Raw genomic sequence first — 14,892 nt, 5'->3', positions numbered from 1 at the left:
GTGTGGGGCCCAATTTTTGGAAAAAAGGGAGACTCCGCTTGGAGTAACCCTTGCTTGCTGTGTTTTTAAAAGAAGCCAAGATGAACAGAGCTGGGATCAGGAAAGACTTTGCTACCTACCCCGGTGTCATCCTGGGGACGGATAAGAATGGCGTATTTTTGAATGTGCTTGATGCAAATCTAGCTGTGAAGTGTACAACTGGGGCACAACTGCTGCCACTGAAGGGGTGGGTGTGTGGGGCCCAATTTTTGGAAAAAAGGGAGACTCCGCTTGGAGTCACCTTGCGGTGTTTTACATGACTTTAGAAGGGCGTGCCATGCCTATATCTGTGTGTCCTCCTCTTTTTCCTTGTCCAGCTGTTTTGTTTTCGCATGAGTACATGTCCTTGTCACTTTCCCATGTGTTTGTGTTGTGTTGTGAGTTGTTTGTCACCTTTTGGACACCTTTGAGGGTGTTTTCTAGGTGTTTTACTGTGTTTGTGATTGCCTGCCATTGTTTCCTATGGGCTCGAGTTCGGTTCGTCGAACGTTCGACGAGCCGAACTCGAGCCAGACCCCCCGTTCGGCGAACCGCCTCGAGCCGAACCGGGACCGGTTCGCTCATCTCTAGTCTCTACCTGTGCAGGCGCTTTGCTATACCATGAGGTGGTCCCCTATGGTGGACCCTTGGCTCACCCTGACTGGCCACTTTCACACACAGTGGTCAGTAGCCATAAATATGGCTCCCTTGCTATGGGAACCCCATGCCTGGTCTCAGTGAGTGGCGGCAGGTCTGCGGACTGCCAATACCGGAGGAGCCCGGCTATATTTAGCGGCAGCCCCTCGCCTCACCTCACACTTCCCGCGCCCCCTCGTCACCAGCACGTGCCTTGGACTCGCTCACGCGCAGCACCGATGGGGGGGCGATGAGGAGGGATGTCATGTGCACACCGTGATTGGTACCCTCCTGTCATCTCTGCTGAGACATCCAGCATACGTTGCTGCGTTGGCCGCTCCCCTCCCAGCTCTGTGGTAGCGTCTGCTCCTGACACATTGGGATGCAGATCTGCAGCAGCAGGTCGCAGTGACCGCTCTCGGTCTGCAGACAGGGCTCAGGTGTGTGCACAGACGGAGCCTCCATGACGCGCCGAGCCTCGGAGCAGCCCCAGTGTCTCTCCATGCCGCCGCTGCTGCTGCTGTGATTTGTCTCCTCGGTCAGCAGTGTCCCCTTCTCCGGGCGGCGAGGATGCCAGACGCGAGCTTAGCGATGCTGTCCCCGCAGGAGGCGGCCAAGATCTACCACGCCAATTACATCCGCAACTCGCGGGCCATCGGGGTGCTGTGGGCGATCTTCACCATCTGCTTCGCCATCGTCAACATTGTGTGCTTCATCCAGCCCTACTGGATAGGGGACGGAGTGGACACCCCTCAGGCCGGCTACTTCGGACTATTCCACTATTGTATCGGTAGCGGCTTCTCCAAGGAGCTCACATGCACGGGCAGCTTCACCGATTTCTCCACCATTCCCTCCGGAGCCTTCAAAGCCGCCTCCTTCTTCATCGGCCTGTCCATGACGCTCATCATCGGCTGCATCGTGTCCTTCGTCCTGTTCTTCTTCTGTAGCACAGCCACGGTGTATAAGATCTGCGCCTGGATGCAGCTGTCATCAGGTGAGTGCCAGCCCCGGGGCCAACACGAAGGGCACTGCCAGTGCTCAGATGTCATTTGTTCTCTGCGACCTCAAGAGTCACTTGGACTTCGGTGTAGTCTGAGGTTCATGAGTGAGTAACATTGAAAAGTGCTTGTAAAATTGTAAAAACAAGCAACTTTGTAATGTACACCTTATTAAAATCCTTTCTGTTCTAGAGGACCAAAATATTTGTACTTGTATAGGATACAGCTCGTTACCTAGGTTACCGGCCACCCTGCATTCTCAGAGTGGTTGGTTACCGAGGCAAGAGCGCGCCTAGTGAGCAGACTCCGTGCCTTAGAGCCCACTTATGGGAATGTGAAGCTGGCTGGATCACAGATGTGGCCTCGCGAAGTCCCCTGGGAGAGAGTACTGTATGGGCCCGTGGTGCGACCGTGTGCCAGTCCGAACTGATTCCAGCAAAGCCAATATCTAGACACTAGGAAACACCCTTTTGATCTTGACAAAACCCCTTTAATTCATGCAGTCCATAAATATAAGGATGCAGCGCTTTTTGTTTTTGCATTTTGGTTTTTTTTCTCTTCTTCTTCCAAGAGCCATAACTTTTTTTATTTGCCTTAGCCATGTGAGTATGTCGTGGGTGTGCCCCTCTCTGGTGAGACCTCTGGAAAGTCTGGGGCCAGAAGGTCACAATGCTTTATTATGCCCAGGTTTGCTGCTTGTGTTGGACTGAATCTACATTCTTTTGGTGCTGTAGGGGTTAAGGACTCTTTCCTATCTGGTTCTCCTTTGTAGCCTTAGGGGCACTTTGCACACTACGACATCGCAAGCCAATGCTTGCGATGCCGAGCGCGATAGTCCCCGCCCCCGTCGCAGCTGTGATATCATGGTGATAGCTGCCGTAGCGAACATTATCGCTACGGCAGCTTCACATGCACTCACCTGCCCTGCGACGTCGCTCTGGCCGGCGACCCACCTCCTTCCTAAGGGGGCGGGGTCGTGCGGCGTCACAGCGACGTCACACGGCAGGCGGCCAATAGAAGCGGAGGGGCGGAGATGAGCGGGACGTAAACATCCTGCCCACCTCCTTCCTTCCGCATAGCCGGCGTGAGCCGCAGGACGCAGGTAGGAGATGTTCCTCGCTCCTGCGGCTTCACACACAGAGATGTGTGCTGCCACAGGAACGAAAAACAACATCGTAACATTGGTCATTTCCAAATTATGGAAATGACCGACGCTACACCGATGATACGATTATGACGATTTTGCGCTCGTTAATCGTATCAAAAAGGCTTTACACACTACGATATCGCCTGCGACGCCGGATGTGCGTCACTTTCAATTTGACCCCACCGACATCGCACCTGCGATGTCGTAGTGTGCAAAATGCCCCTAAATCTCAGGTGTAGCTCTTTATGACCACCCCCACCCTTCACTATAAAGAGTCACTGTCTTACCATCTGATGCTGGATATAGAAGGACCACTGCCCTTCACGATAAAGAGTCACTGTCCTATCATCTGATGCAGGATATAGAAGGACCACTGCCCTTCACGATAAAGAGTCACTGTCCTATCATCTGATGCAGGATATAGAAGGACCACTCCACATCACTATAAAAAGTCACATGTGTTACCATCTGATGCTAGATATAGAATCTCATTCTTATGCTGTCCACTTTGGAAGAAGCAAATCTCTGGAACATGCTGAGGAGTTGTGACAGTTGCAGCTGTGGTGTTTAGACGTCTTATCTGCATTGGAGGAGCTTGGAGTGTTTTCCTTTTTGAGTCTAATTTCCCTCTGTCTGTCTCCGTTCCCTTGTGTTGTATTATTGCAGTGGCAATACTCTCGCCAGCCTTCTCACTAGTCAGGGCAAGTTTAGGGAAAATGAGGATCGAAGCATGTGACGGCGACAGGGGGAAGGACCTGCATAGGGACGTTTGTGAGCATTGGGTACAGACTCAGGTGAGTGGAAGGAGGTCTCCCCTCTCCCTATCGCTAGGGTCTACCCCTATCTTGTACCGCACGCTGAGCATCTGTACACTCCGGCATGACAGAGGCCTTTTTTGTGGAAAGAGTTTGTTTTGAATGACACCATTTTCTTCACCAAATAATGAAAGAAATTCATGAATAAAACTCAGTAAGCTAAAATCATTGTAAAAATAAAAAAATTTGCCATTGTTTTTTTGGGGGTTTGTTTTTACAGATTTTATTGTGAGGTAAAACTGATCTGGCAACACCATTCTTCAGGTCAGTATGATTTTAGTGATACCAAACTTCTATGTTCTTTTGTCTGAGTACCAAGTGGTCATTTTCAATAGGACCATTTTGGGGTGTATACAAAACTTTGATTGTGTTATTGATTTTTTTTGGGGGGGTGGAAGGCGGAAGCAAAAAAAACCCTGCAATTTTTTAATTTTATTTTCTTAAAGACTTATACGTTATGGGTCAAGTAATGTTTATTTTCATAGATCAGACTTTACCTAATGCATCGGTATTGATTATGGTTATTTTTTTGGATCTTTATTTTTACCTTTTGGAGAAGCTGCGAGAGTAGAAAGTTTTGTTTTTATTTTTTGTATTGCACTTAAAAGGAACCTGTCAGATGCAGTATGCAGCCAGAACTACAAGCACTTCTGGGTACATATTGCTATTTCCTGTCTAACCGTCCCTATATACACTAACATAGATAAAGAGATCTTTAGAAAAACTATTTCTAAAGATCTTATATCGTATGCTAATGAGCGAGGACACTAGTCCCATGGGCGTTATATCCCCCGACCAGTCCGCCCTCTTAGCATGTTCGCACACCCACAGGGGTGTACTGAGATGACATAGAATAGCTCCAGCGGTGACGTGCGTACCTGTGTCTGCGGTGACCACGCTTCTGAATGCCGGGCACTTCCAGTCATGTGCACTAGACCTTTCTGAAGTTGGGACGCATACACCCGGCTTCATAGTGCGCATGACCAGAGGTGTCGGAGCATTCAGAAGATCGAACGCAGGTATGTGCTGCACCGCTGGTGATGCTGCATTGAATAGCATGTTAGTACACCCCTGTGGGCATGCTAATATGCTAGGAGGACTGACTAGTCGGGGATATAACACCCTTGGGACTAGTCCCCTCGCTCTTTAGCATACGATAAAAGATCCTTAGAAATACTTTTTCTAAAGATCTCTTTATCTATGCTACAATATACAAGAACGGTTAGGCAGGGATTAGCGATATGCACCCAGAACTGCTTGTGGTTTTAAAACAATTAAAGGGAACCTGTTAGGTGCAATATGCACCTGCCAGGTTCCCTTTAATTTTTTTAGTCTCTATAGGGAACTTGAAGTGATTTCGTTATATCACTTTTTCTATGTACTGCAATGCTCTGGAATTATACCACGTAATAATAATAATAATAATAATAATAAAGTTTATATAGCGCCAACATATTCCGCAGCACTTTACAATCCGGTGGGGGGTTGTATAGACAAATACAAAACAAAATAGTGCATAATTCAACAGCTACAGTAGGAATGAGGGCCCTGCTCGAAAGCTTACAATCTATGGGGAAAAAGGGGGACACAAGAGGTGAAGCACACTTGTAGATCTAGCCGGCCATCGTTATGCTAGTTAATTGGTTACATATAAAGATGAATGATCTGGTCATTAGACACTAACCTTTTGGGTGCCCTTACGTGCTTTTGGTTGTATGTAGGATGTGATGACAGACATAGGAGAGAGAAGGTTACGAGTAGCATTTAGAAGGTGGGACAGGGGAGAGTTAGGTTAGTAAGTTATTATGATAAGCTTGTCTGAAGAGATGAGTTTTTAATGTACGCTTAAAAACTTGAAGGCTGGATGTTAGTCGCATTCTTTGGGGTAGTGCATTCCAGAAAACTGGCGCGGCACGAGAAAAGTCTTGGAGACGGAGATGTGAGGTTCTTATTATGGAGGATGTTAGTCTAAGATCATTTGCGGAACGAAGGGGGTGGGTAGGAGGATAGACAGAGATGAGGGATAAGATATATGATGATGCAGAGCTGTGGAGAGCTTTGTGGGTGAGGGATATGAGTTTGTATTGTATTCTGTAGCTGATAGGTAGCCAGTGTACTGACTGGCACAAGGTAGAGGCATCGGTGAAGCAGCTGGACAGGAATATGACCCTGGCTGCTGCATTCAAGATGGATTGGAGCGGGGAGAGATTGGTCCGAGGGAGACCAATCAATAAAGAGTTGCAGTAATCCAGGCGGGAGTGAATAAGAGCGACAGTAAGGGTTTTTGCAGTTTCGAAAGTAAGAAATGGTCGGATTCTGGAGATGTTTTTGAGATGTAGGTGACATGTGCGAGTGAGAGATTGTATATGGGGAATGAAGGAGAGTTCTGAGTCAAATATGACCCCAAGACAGCGAGCATGCTGCTTGGGAATAATGATTAAATCATCGAAGATAATTGAGATGTCGGGTGTAGGTTGGTTTTTAGAGGGAGGAAACACAAGAAACTCAGCTTTGGGAGAGATTCAGTTTCAGATACAGGGAGGACATGCTTTGAAAGACAGCAGACAGACAATCTCTGGTATTTTGTAACAAAGCAGGGGTGATGATTGGAGATGATGTATATAATTGGGTGTCATCAGCATAGAAATGGTATTGGAAACCGAATCTGCTGATGGTTTGTCCAATAGGGGGACATATCTCAGTCTTTTATAAATCCAAGTCTGTGGCAGGGCTTCAAAGGAGTACCAAGATGGTAACGACAGGGGCTATCAGCTTCCATGATAACCAATCGGCACATTATGGAGGGGGTGGTGATGGGCGCACAAACAGATTACACTTGGATGAAGTGATTTTAATCGAGCTGTCAGTCATTGACATGACATTGAAGGGGTTAAATGTATGCTACCAGAGCTACCTGAGTCTGCTCCACATGCCACTACACACTCCAGGACTGAAATATTCCGTTTCATGCACGTTTCAGGTATGTGCAAATATATGCAGCAAAGTAACAATTCTTTCAAAAATAGAAGCGGTGATAGTTTATTTTTGTCAATCAACAAAAAGTGAATGAAAAAAAAATCTAAATTCAATCAATATTTGGGGTAAGCACCAGATCCATTCAAAACATCATCAGTTCTTCTAGGTACACTTGCACATAGTTTTTGAAGGAACGTGGCAAGGAGATTGTGCCAAACATCTTGGAGAAGTAACCACAGATCTTCTGTGCATTTAGGCTTGCACAAGTCCTTCTGTCTCTACAGGTAATCCAGACAGTCTCGATGATGTTTGAGATCAGGGCTGTGTGGGGACATATTATCACGTCCAGCAAGCACTCATATTCTACTTTACGTTGTAGATAGTTCTTAATGACATTGGCTGGATGTTTAGGGTTTTTGTCCTGCGGAAGAATACATTTGGAGCCAGTCAGATGTCTCCCCTGACACTGCATAATGGATAAGTATCTCTGTCTTATTTGCCGATAAGGACACTATTAATCTTGATAAAATCCCTAAACCTTTGTTGAAATGCAGCCCCCAAATTGCAAGGAATCTCCACCATGCTTCATTGTTGCCTGCAGATCCATTATTGTAATGCTCTGCAGCTCTTAGGAGAACAAACTGCCTTTTGTACGTTGGCAGCTTATTCCCCGCAGGAACGAGGAACAACATCGTATCTCCTATTGGTGCGACATTATCAAAATGACCAATAAGGAATAACGTTTGGAAGACCATTCTAAGTCTGAACTGGGTGCAAAAACCTAAAAAAAAAACTAAAAAAACATCACTATGGGGAGATAAGGTATGCACACCAGTGACTATGTAAGGGGAATACATGAAATAGCAGAAACTGCTGTGTGAATACTGACTTGAAAAATCCAATAGCTATATGTAAGAGTGAAAATGTGAAAAATGGAATCTGCATTACTGCCATGAACATATGAATCAAGAGAAATTTAGCTACTGAATTGATCAATGCAATAGAGCCCCAACACTACGCCAAAGTATTTCTCTACGTTGGGGTCCCTAGCTTGTGTGTGTCCTCTCATGCAGTTAAAAAACTTACCGTGTATGGGAAGCTGAGACCCAGGCTATTTATGCGTATGATATGGATTGGCAATAGGTGTGTTGGGGAGGGTTCACAAACGAAAAACTACTAACAAATAAGGAATAACGTTTGGAACACCATTCTAAGTCTGAACTGGGTGCAAAAACCTAAAAAAACATCACTATGGGGAGATAAGGTATGCACACCAGTGACTATGTAAGGGGAATACATGAAATAGCAGAAACTGCTGTGTGAATACTGACTTGAAAAATCCAATAGCTATATGTAAGAGTGAAAAATGGAATCTGCATATCAAAATGACCGACACTACACAGATCACCGATTTACAACGCTTTTGCGATCGTTTATCGGCGCATCTAGGCTTTACACGTTGCGACGCCGTTACCGGCGCTGGATGTGCGGTACTTTCGATTTGACCCCGACGAGATCGCAGTAGCGATGTCGCCAGTGTGCAAAGTACCCCTAAGGTGTACTTTGCACGCTACGACATCACTAGCCGATGCTAGCGATGCCGAGCGCGATAGTACCCGCCCCCATCGCACATGCGATGTCTTGTGATAGCTGCCGTAGCGAACATTATCACTACGGCAGCTTCAAATAACAAAGGGAAAGGTATACCAAAAAGGGATCACAGCACCAAGAATAAATAGAAAAAGACTTTATTGCAACATGAATACATAAATCACATATTACCACACTTGGGAGTGAGGCACACAAGAGAACATAATTAAAAACACTTAAAAAGCCGATGGCATAATAAACCAACCCGCCAGGAACAATATAATGAAATTACAATATGAAATGAAATTATGATATAAGACTCTCCTATGGACAGAATTAATGTCCAGTCATACACGCAAAATGCCAATAAACAGTGCTTAAAAAGGAAGGCAGTAAGCCACGTGGCTTAAGGACCAGTAACCGGATTCAAGCTGGTACTTAATGTTAAAGGAACATAGTTATATTCCAGTTTGTCTATGATTACATGTATAACACAGATTGTACTAGTCAAAAACTAGATATAATTACACAATGTGTGAGCCAGTGGCAAAAGTTGGAATTTGCACTTAACAATAGACAGGCAAAAGGTATATATGTAATATAGCTGGTCCACGATCACATATAAACCACAATTGGATAGATCAAAAAAAGTCACGCTCAGTTATGCCCCCAAGACTGTGCACTATAAGCCAGTGATAGATGGTAACGGTGAACAACCTTGGGAAATATCACATAAGCAAGATCCTGGACACTTAGGTGGATACACAACAGCCCTATCACTGAATGGTAAGGGTATTACAACCCTAATACAGCAGGCTGGTGAAGGAAAGCTGCCTACAGCATGACAGTCACAGTCCCGTACTTACTACCAAGGGTGTCTAACAACCATGTGGGCAAAGGTGATGAGGAGAGTGAGAGAGTTCCTGGCGTGGTAACCCCACGCGTATCGCCACCTATGATGGTGGCTTCCTCAGGGGAAAAAGAGTGAAGGCAGTGCACCAGTCTCCTGTGTAGCACATATAAAGGACATAAATTACCACTCACCCGTGCAGCAGCTGAGAAACGGTGTGCGTTTGCACCGCTCCGATGGCGGCCGCCATCTTGGTTTGGTCACATGACGTAACTCACCACCCATCATTCGCTACTGCGCATGCGTTAGACAAAAGTGTATTAAGCACTTGTCAAAGTGCAGAAAAGCAAAGCGCATAGCGTTATCCATATGGCGGTTCAGTATATACGTGAGCGGCGTTATGGAATGCTATTGAGTAAACTGTTTTATAAATCACCACCCAACATTCGCTACTGCGCATGCGCTAAATAAAGATGTATTAAGCACTTGTCAAAGTGCAAGAGAACTCGGCGCATAATGTTATTCACATAGCATTTTGGTACATATGAGGGCGGCGTTCTGAAATAGTATACTGGTAACCACTTGAATCATCTAGGCTCAAACAACACAGACACGTTACTGTTACTCTGCCCACTCAGGGCAGAGTGTGTATATGGACAAGCAGAGTATCGCCGGTAAGGCAGGTAACGCAATATCTTTAACCTTTACAGGGTACCCATTGATCACAAGGATTCCAGATATCAAAAGGAATCCTTGGATACAAATAGATCCGTGATGGCCATATACAAGCAAAAAATTGTCAATAAGGCTAGTAAACAAGTAGAGGTACACTGCACACTCAATGTGATAAATAATGTATTAATTTTATTGAAAATTCAAAAAAACCTTGCAAAGGAATTGAACTAAAGACAGAAAATAGCTCTGACGTTGCGGCCACAGGCCTTGTTCACAGAGTCTGTTGTGAAAAATAGAGCATAAACACATACAATTAGTACAAAACAAATAATATTATGCTACTTTGCGATTTTGTAAGAAAGTGAACATGAATCTCGTCGGTGATATATGAAAGATGTACGTACATACAGACATGTACATATATATATACATATACATACATACATATACATATACATACACGCATAATGCACACACATAGACATAAACAAGTAGATCAAGTCTAGATTATAGTAAGTCAAGAATGCAGAATACATCCGTCATATGTATATACGCAGGTACATAACAATGGGAGCAAAGGCAAAGGAAGATGGAGCAAGGGGAGGTTTTTCAAGAGACTGGTAGCAGCATGAGATAGTGAAAGAACAGATTAAGGTGGTGAAAAAAACAGGTGATACTACCTGTCACTAATAGTTCTGTATTCCAGGGAGAATGCTAAAATATAAAATAGATATCTGTATGTATAAAGCTAGGAATATATACGTATAGAGGAAGTGGTGTAAGCAGATAGGTTACCTGAATCAATATAGACGTGGTAGTTACATATAGGGTATGGATGGGATACCAGGAACGCCTGGGATGTATTTTCTATGTATGAGAAGGAATAGGAAAGTCAGCCCAGTATAAACATAGAGTGAGGAAATCTGGAAAATGTAATCTTACCTGAGCCTGTGTGGACGCCAGCACTCACGTGCCTTGGCTGTATAGGACGGCTAGTGTCAGCTGTATTGTGGCACTTTAAATACATAGTAAGTGGGAGGGGTATTGGCGTCATGGAGCTCACGTGGTAAGCTCCCAGCTGATCAGGTCATTAGTATGCAGTGCCTGTGTGATGACTGGGAATCGAAGGAAAGGGTATGACCTAATGCGCGTGCGCGGTACACGGCCTCATGTGTAGGGATGTAACATAACAATGGCAAGGAGATGACGTCGTGCGCTGGGCGCCGATATCATCTCATCAGAGCCCAGAGACTGTATATATAGACAGGGGGGATGGCGCCGTGACGTCACCGCACACGGCACCAGCGCCCGCCCCTGAAATAACAGCATGTTGCCACGTTACAGAGCTGACGCTGCGCGTCTGCGCATGCGTGATGACCGAGAATCAGGAGAATCAGGAGAAGGGATGATCTAGCGCGCCTGCGTGGTCAGGGCAAATCATATCTCTGCCGAGGAGATGACGCTGCGCGCAGGCGCAGATATCATCTCCTCAGAACTCGAGTAGGAGAATATATATGTTGACAGGAGGATCACGTTGTAGCGTCACCACGTGTGTTATAAACGCCCACCTTTGTGTGGGACTGACAACAGGTAGCCATGTTATGAAACTAACGCCGCGCAACTGCGCATGCGTGGTGGCCAAAAGGAGAAGTGACCTAGCGCGCCAAAGCGGTCAATGACCCCTTGTGTAACGGTGTATGGTATCACAGGCGAGGAGATGATGCTGTGCTGAGCCGCAGGCATCATCTTCTCGAAGCCCAAACAGGAGAATGTATGTGTGTGTACTAACGCCAGCCCCTATGTAGAAAATACAGCAAGATGCCATGTTATAAAACTGACACTCAAAATAGGAAAGGGGAATGGGGGTCTTTTGGGGGGGGGGGGTGGGAAGGGAGAGGGGGAACAGGGGGGGGGGGGGAAGAAAAAGGGAGGAAACCCAATGTCAATGTAATTTAGATATATAGAAGAACCAAAAAGGATAAAGGGTAGAGAGAGGAAAGAATAGAGAAGGGGAAAAAAAATAGAGAAGGGGAAAAAAAGGAGGGAGGTGCAAAGTGCCGTACCAGTCTTACCCATCGGGACGGGATTTGGGAAGGGGGAGAGGAGCAGAGGAGTAAGGATCCATTTTATTGCAGATCAGATATTCATATCTGTTAGAAAAAATAAACAATATGTTAGATTTCAATTACATAGACCATTCAATTTCCCTATTCAAACCAAACGGAGTTAGTGTATGCAGAGTATAGATCCAATAACTCTCTCTGTGTTTAAGCAGTTGTATATGATTACCACCCCGTCTTGGGCGTTCTATTTTTTCCAGAACTTGGAATCTCAATTGAGAGACTAAATGACGGGCCTCTTTAAAGTGATGTGGAATTGGGAGCCAAGTTTTATTACAACGTATTGTCGATTTGTGACTTGCAATCCTATCCCGTATGTGCTGTGTGGTTTCGCCTACGTACAACAAACCGCATGGGCATTTAACTACATATACAACGAAATTAGAATCACAGGTATAAAAGTCTTTAATTGGGTAGGATCTACCAGTTCTGGGGTGGGTCACAGAACTGCCTTTGATGACATTAGAGCAGGCCGCACAACTCAGGCAGGGAAAAGTCCCTTTCCGTTTTGGACCTAGAAAAGTTTGGACTGGATTGCGGTGAATCGGGCCTATATCCGCTCTAATTAAGCGATCACGTAAGTTAGGAGATCTTTTCATAAACATAAGAGGTGGTGGAACAAAGGGATCAATCTCTGGATGCGCTTTTTGCAAGAGAGGCCAATGTTTTTTGATAATGTGTTGTACTTTGGGTACTATCGGGTGATATTTGTGTACAAACGGAATACGTGAAGAGTGTGATTTGGGTTCTGTAGCAGAATCGCTCTGGTAAAGAGCACGTTCTGTTTCTTGTTTTAGGAGCGTCAGAGGATAATTACGTTCCTGAAATTTTTCTGACATAGCGTTTAGGCGTAGAGGTAGAACCTCCTTATCCATGACAATTCGACGTACTCTTGTGAATTGCGATCTTGGTAGACTAGTTTTTATGGCCTTCGGGTGGCAGCTATTGAAAGAGAGTAAACCATTACAGTCAGTTGGTTTGGTGTAGATGTCTGAGCTTAGTTTGCCTAATTGATTTTTTGAAATTCTAGTGTCAAGGAAGACTACCTCTGTATAGCTAAAGGTGTGAGTAAAGGATAGTTCCTCTCTAATGGAATTAAGGTCACTGATGAAGGTCTCAAGGGTAGTTGTGTCGTTGTTCCAGATGAAAAAAACATCGTCAATGTAACGATACCAACAGATAATGTTGTCAAAGAAGGAGTGGAGGTATACATGTGATATCTCAAAAGCATTCATATAAAGGTTAGCATACGCGGGGGCCATATTGGACCCCATCGCGGTTCCACGAATTTGAAGGAAATATTCATCCCCGAAAAGGAAGAAATTTTCCCTCAAAACGATATTAAGTAGTTGTAAAACGAAATCCTTAATGTCCTCAGCTATATCGGATCCTTCTAATGTGGATTTTACTGCATCTATCCCGAGGTCATGAGTAATGGAAGTGTACAGACTATTCACGTCCATAGTCACTAGAATACTGTCAGGAGATATATGATTTAGATTTTTGATTTTGGTTAGGAAATCCCCTGTATCTAATATGAAGGATTTTGTTTGTTTAGCAAATGGCGTGAGAAATTTTTCAAGGAAAATCGATAAAGGAGCTAACACAGAGTCCGTGGAGGCCACAATCGGGCGTCCCGGAGGATTCTGTAGAGATTTATGAATTTTCGGTAAAATATAAAGGACTGGAGTGATTGGATGGGAATTGGTAAGAAATGTAACGGTTTTGTTGTCAATGACCTTACTGGCAGCAAAGTGAGAGAGAACATTATGAATAAGTTGTTGAATTCTGAACGTGGGGTCTTGTGGTATCTTAGTATAGGTATTTGTATCGGACAATTGTCTTTTAATTTCATTTAAATAAGTAGATTTATTCATAACCACTATACCTCCCCCTTTATCCGCTGGTTTAATAATTATATTCGAATTATTACGAATAGACTGGAGTGCCTGTTTCTCAACCTCACTTAGATTACTATGTGTGGGGTATTTCCCTGCCTTATATTCATGAATAAGATGGTCAATATCTTTTTGAATGAGGTTAATATATGCCTCAACTGCGTGATTATTGTGGGGTGGCATGAAATTACTTTTATTCCTCAGGCCCAATTGGTTAATACATAATGATGTTTGGGGAGCCTCAGGAGTGATGTTGAGCTGAGGTATTGTATCAATTTGTGTACCAAAATGAGCTTTCAATCTAATATTCCTGTAAAACCTCTGTAGGTCACATTCTAATTCAAAAGTGTCCCAGGATGATGTTGGACAAAAAGTTAAACCCTTGTTTAATAATGACATTTCAGCATGGGACAAAGTATAATCAGAGATATTAATAATCAGGTTAGGTATCTTACTTGGGAGCGTGTGATCCTGTCTGTTGGTGCGACGGTAGGACCTCCTGGTCCGCGTTTTTTTCTCAGTCCTTTCTCTAAAAAAAGGGGGGCTGTACGTATACTGCTGCTTGAATCGCTTCCAGAGCTGGCTGAGTCTTGTCTTCGTGTACCAGGGCCACGTCGCCATGGCCTATTGTCAGTGGGTTCGTTCCAACGGTAGACCCTATTGGAAAGATAATCAGCGTTATCTCGTTGAAATTTCTGTCGTTTTCTCTCCTGTAGGGACTTCTTGAACTCCTCAAGGGTTGTATCAAGTTGAGTTTTCAGATTCTGTAGTTCAGACGTAGAGAGAGTTGTGGCCAGCTGGGTTTCAATTGCTGAAATTTTATTCTTAGAGTCTTCAATGGCAGTCTGAAGATGTTCTACAGTCAAAGTGATAATATCAAGGGAACACTTGTTCAAAATGCCCTGGAATTTCTTACAATAATCTTCGTTCTCAGAGAAAAGTGTAGGTTTTTGATAGCATCTCAGGCCCCTTGGAATCTTGTTCTGGCGAAAATACTCTGCCAGAGTAGTGCAGTGCAGATCATATGATATAAGTTTCCTCTTCTCCTTCTCCAAATCTCGTGTTCTAAGTTCCTTTGCAGGGATTTTAAGAAACTCAGAAGAGTTTGTTACTCTAGAGATGATGTGACTACTTGTCTGATCATCATATGCAAAAATGTCAGACGACAT

At 44.5% G+C, this 14,892-nt stretch overlaps 1 protein-coding gene across 2 annotated transcripts in view; it reads left to right on the top strand.

Moving 5' to 3' along the window:
* Positions 1-908: 908 nt before the first annotated feature.
* Positions 909-14,892, top strand: part of LHFPL3 (LHFPL tetraspan subfamily member 3) — a 176,890-nt gene continuing 162,906 nt past the window's right edge. Inside the window, exon 1 of one of the 2 annotated variants that reach the window (XM_075345179.1) lies at positions 909-1,648. In XM_075345179.1, coding sequence (XP_075201294.1) covers positions 1,225-1,648 — 424 coding nt within the window. In that variant the 5' untranslated portion in view covers positions 909-1,224. The remainder of the gene's footprint in view (positions 1,649-14,892) is intronic. The other variant, XM_075345178.1, reaches the window with a different exon arrangement.

Source organism: Anomaloglossus baeobatrachus, chromosome 4 (genome assembly GCF_048569485.1).
Source record: "Anomaloglossus baeobatrachus isolate aAnoBae1 chromosome 4, aAnoBae1.hap1, whole genome shotgun sequence".
Lineage (NCBI taxonomy): Eukaryota > Metazoa > Chordata > Amphibia > Anura > Aromobatidae > Anomaloglossus > Anomaloglossus baeobatrachus.
The sequence above is the reverse complement of the archived record's forward strand: the minus strand, read 5'-3'. Positions and strand labels throughout refer to the sequence as shown.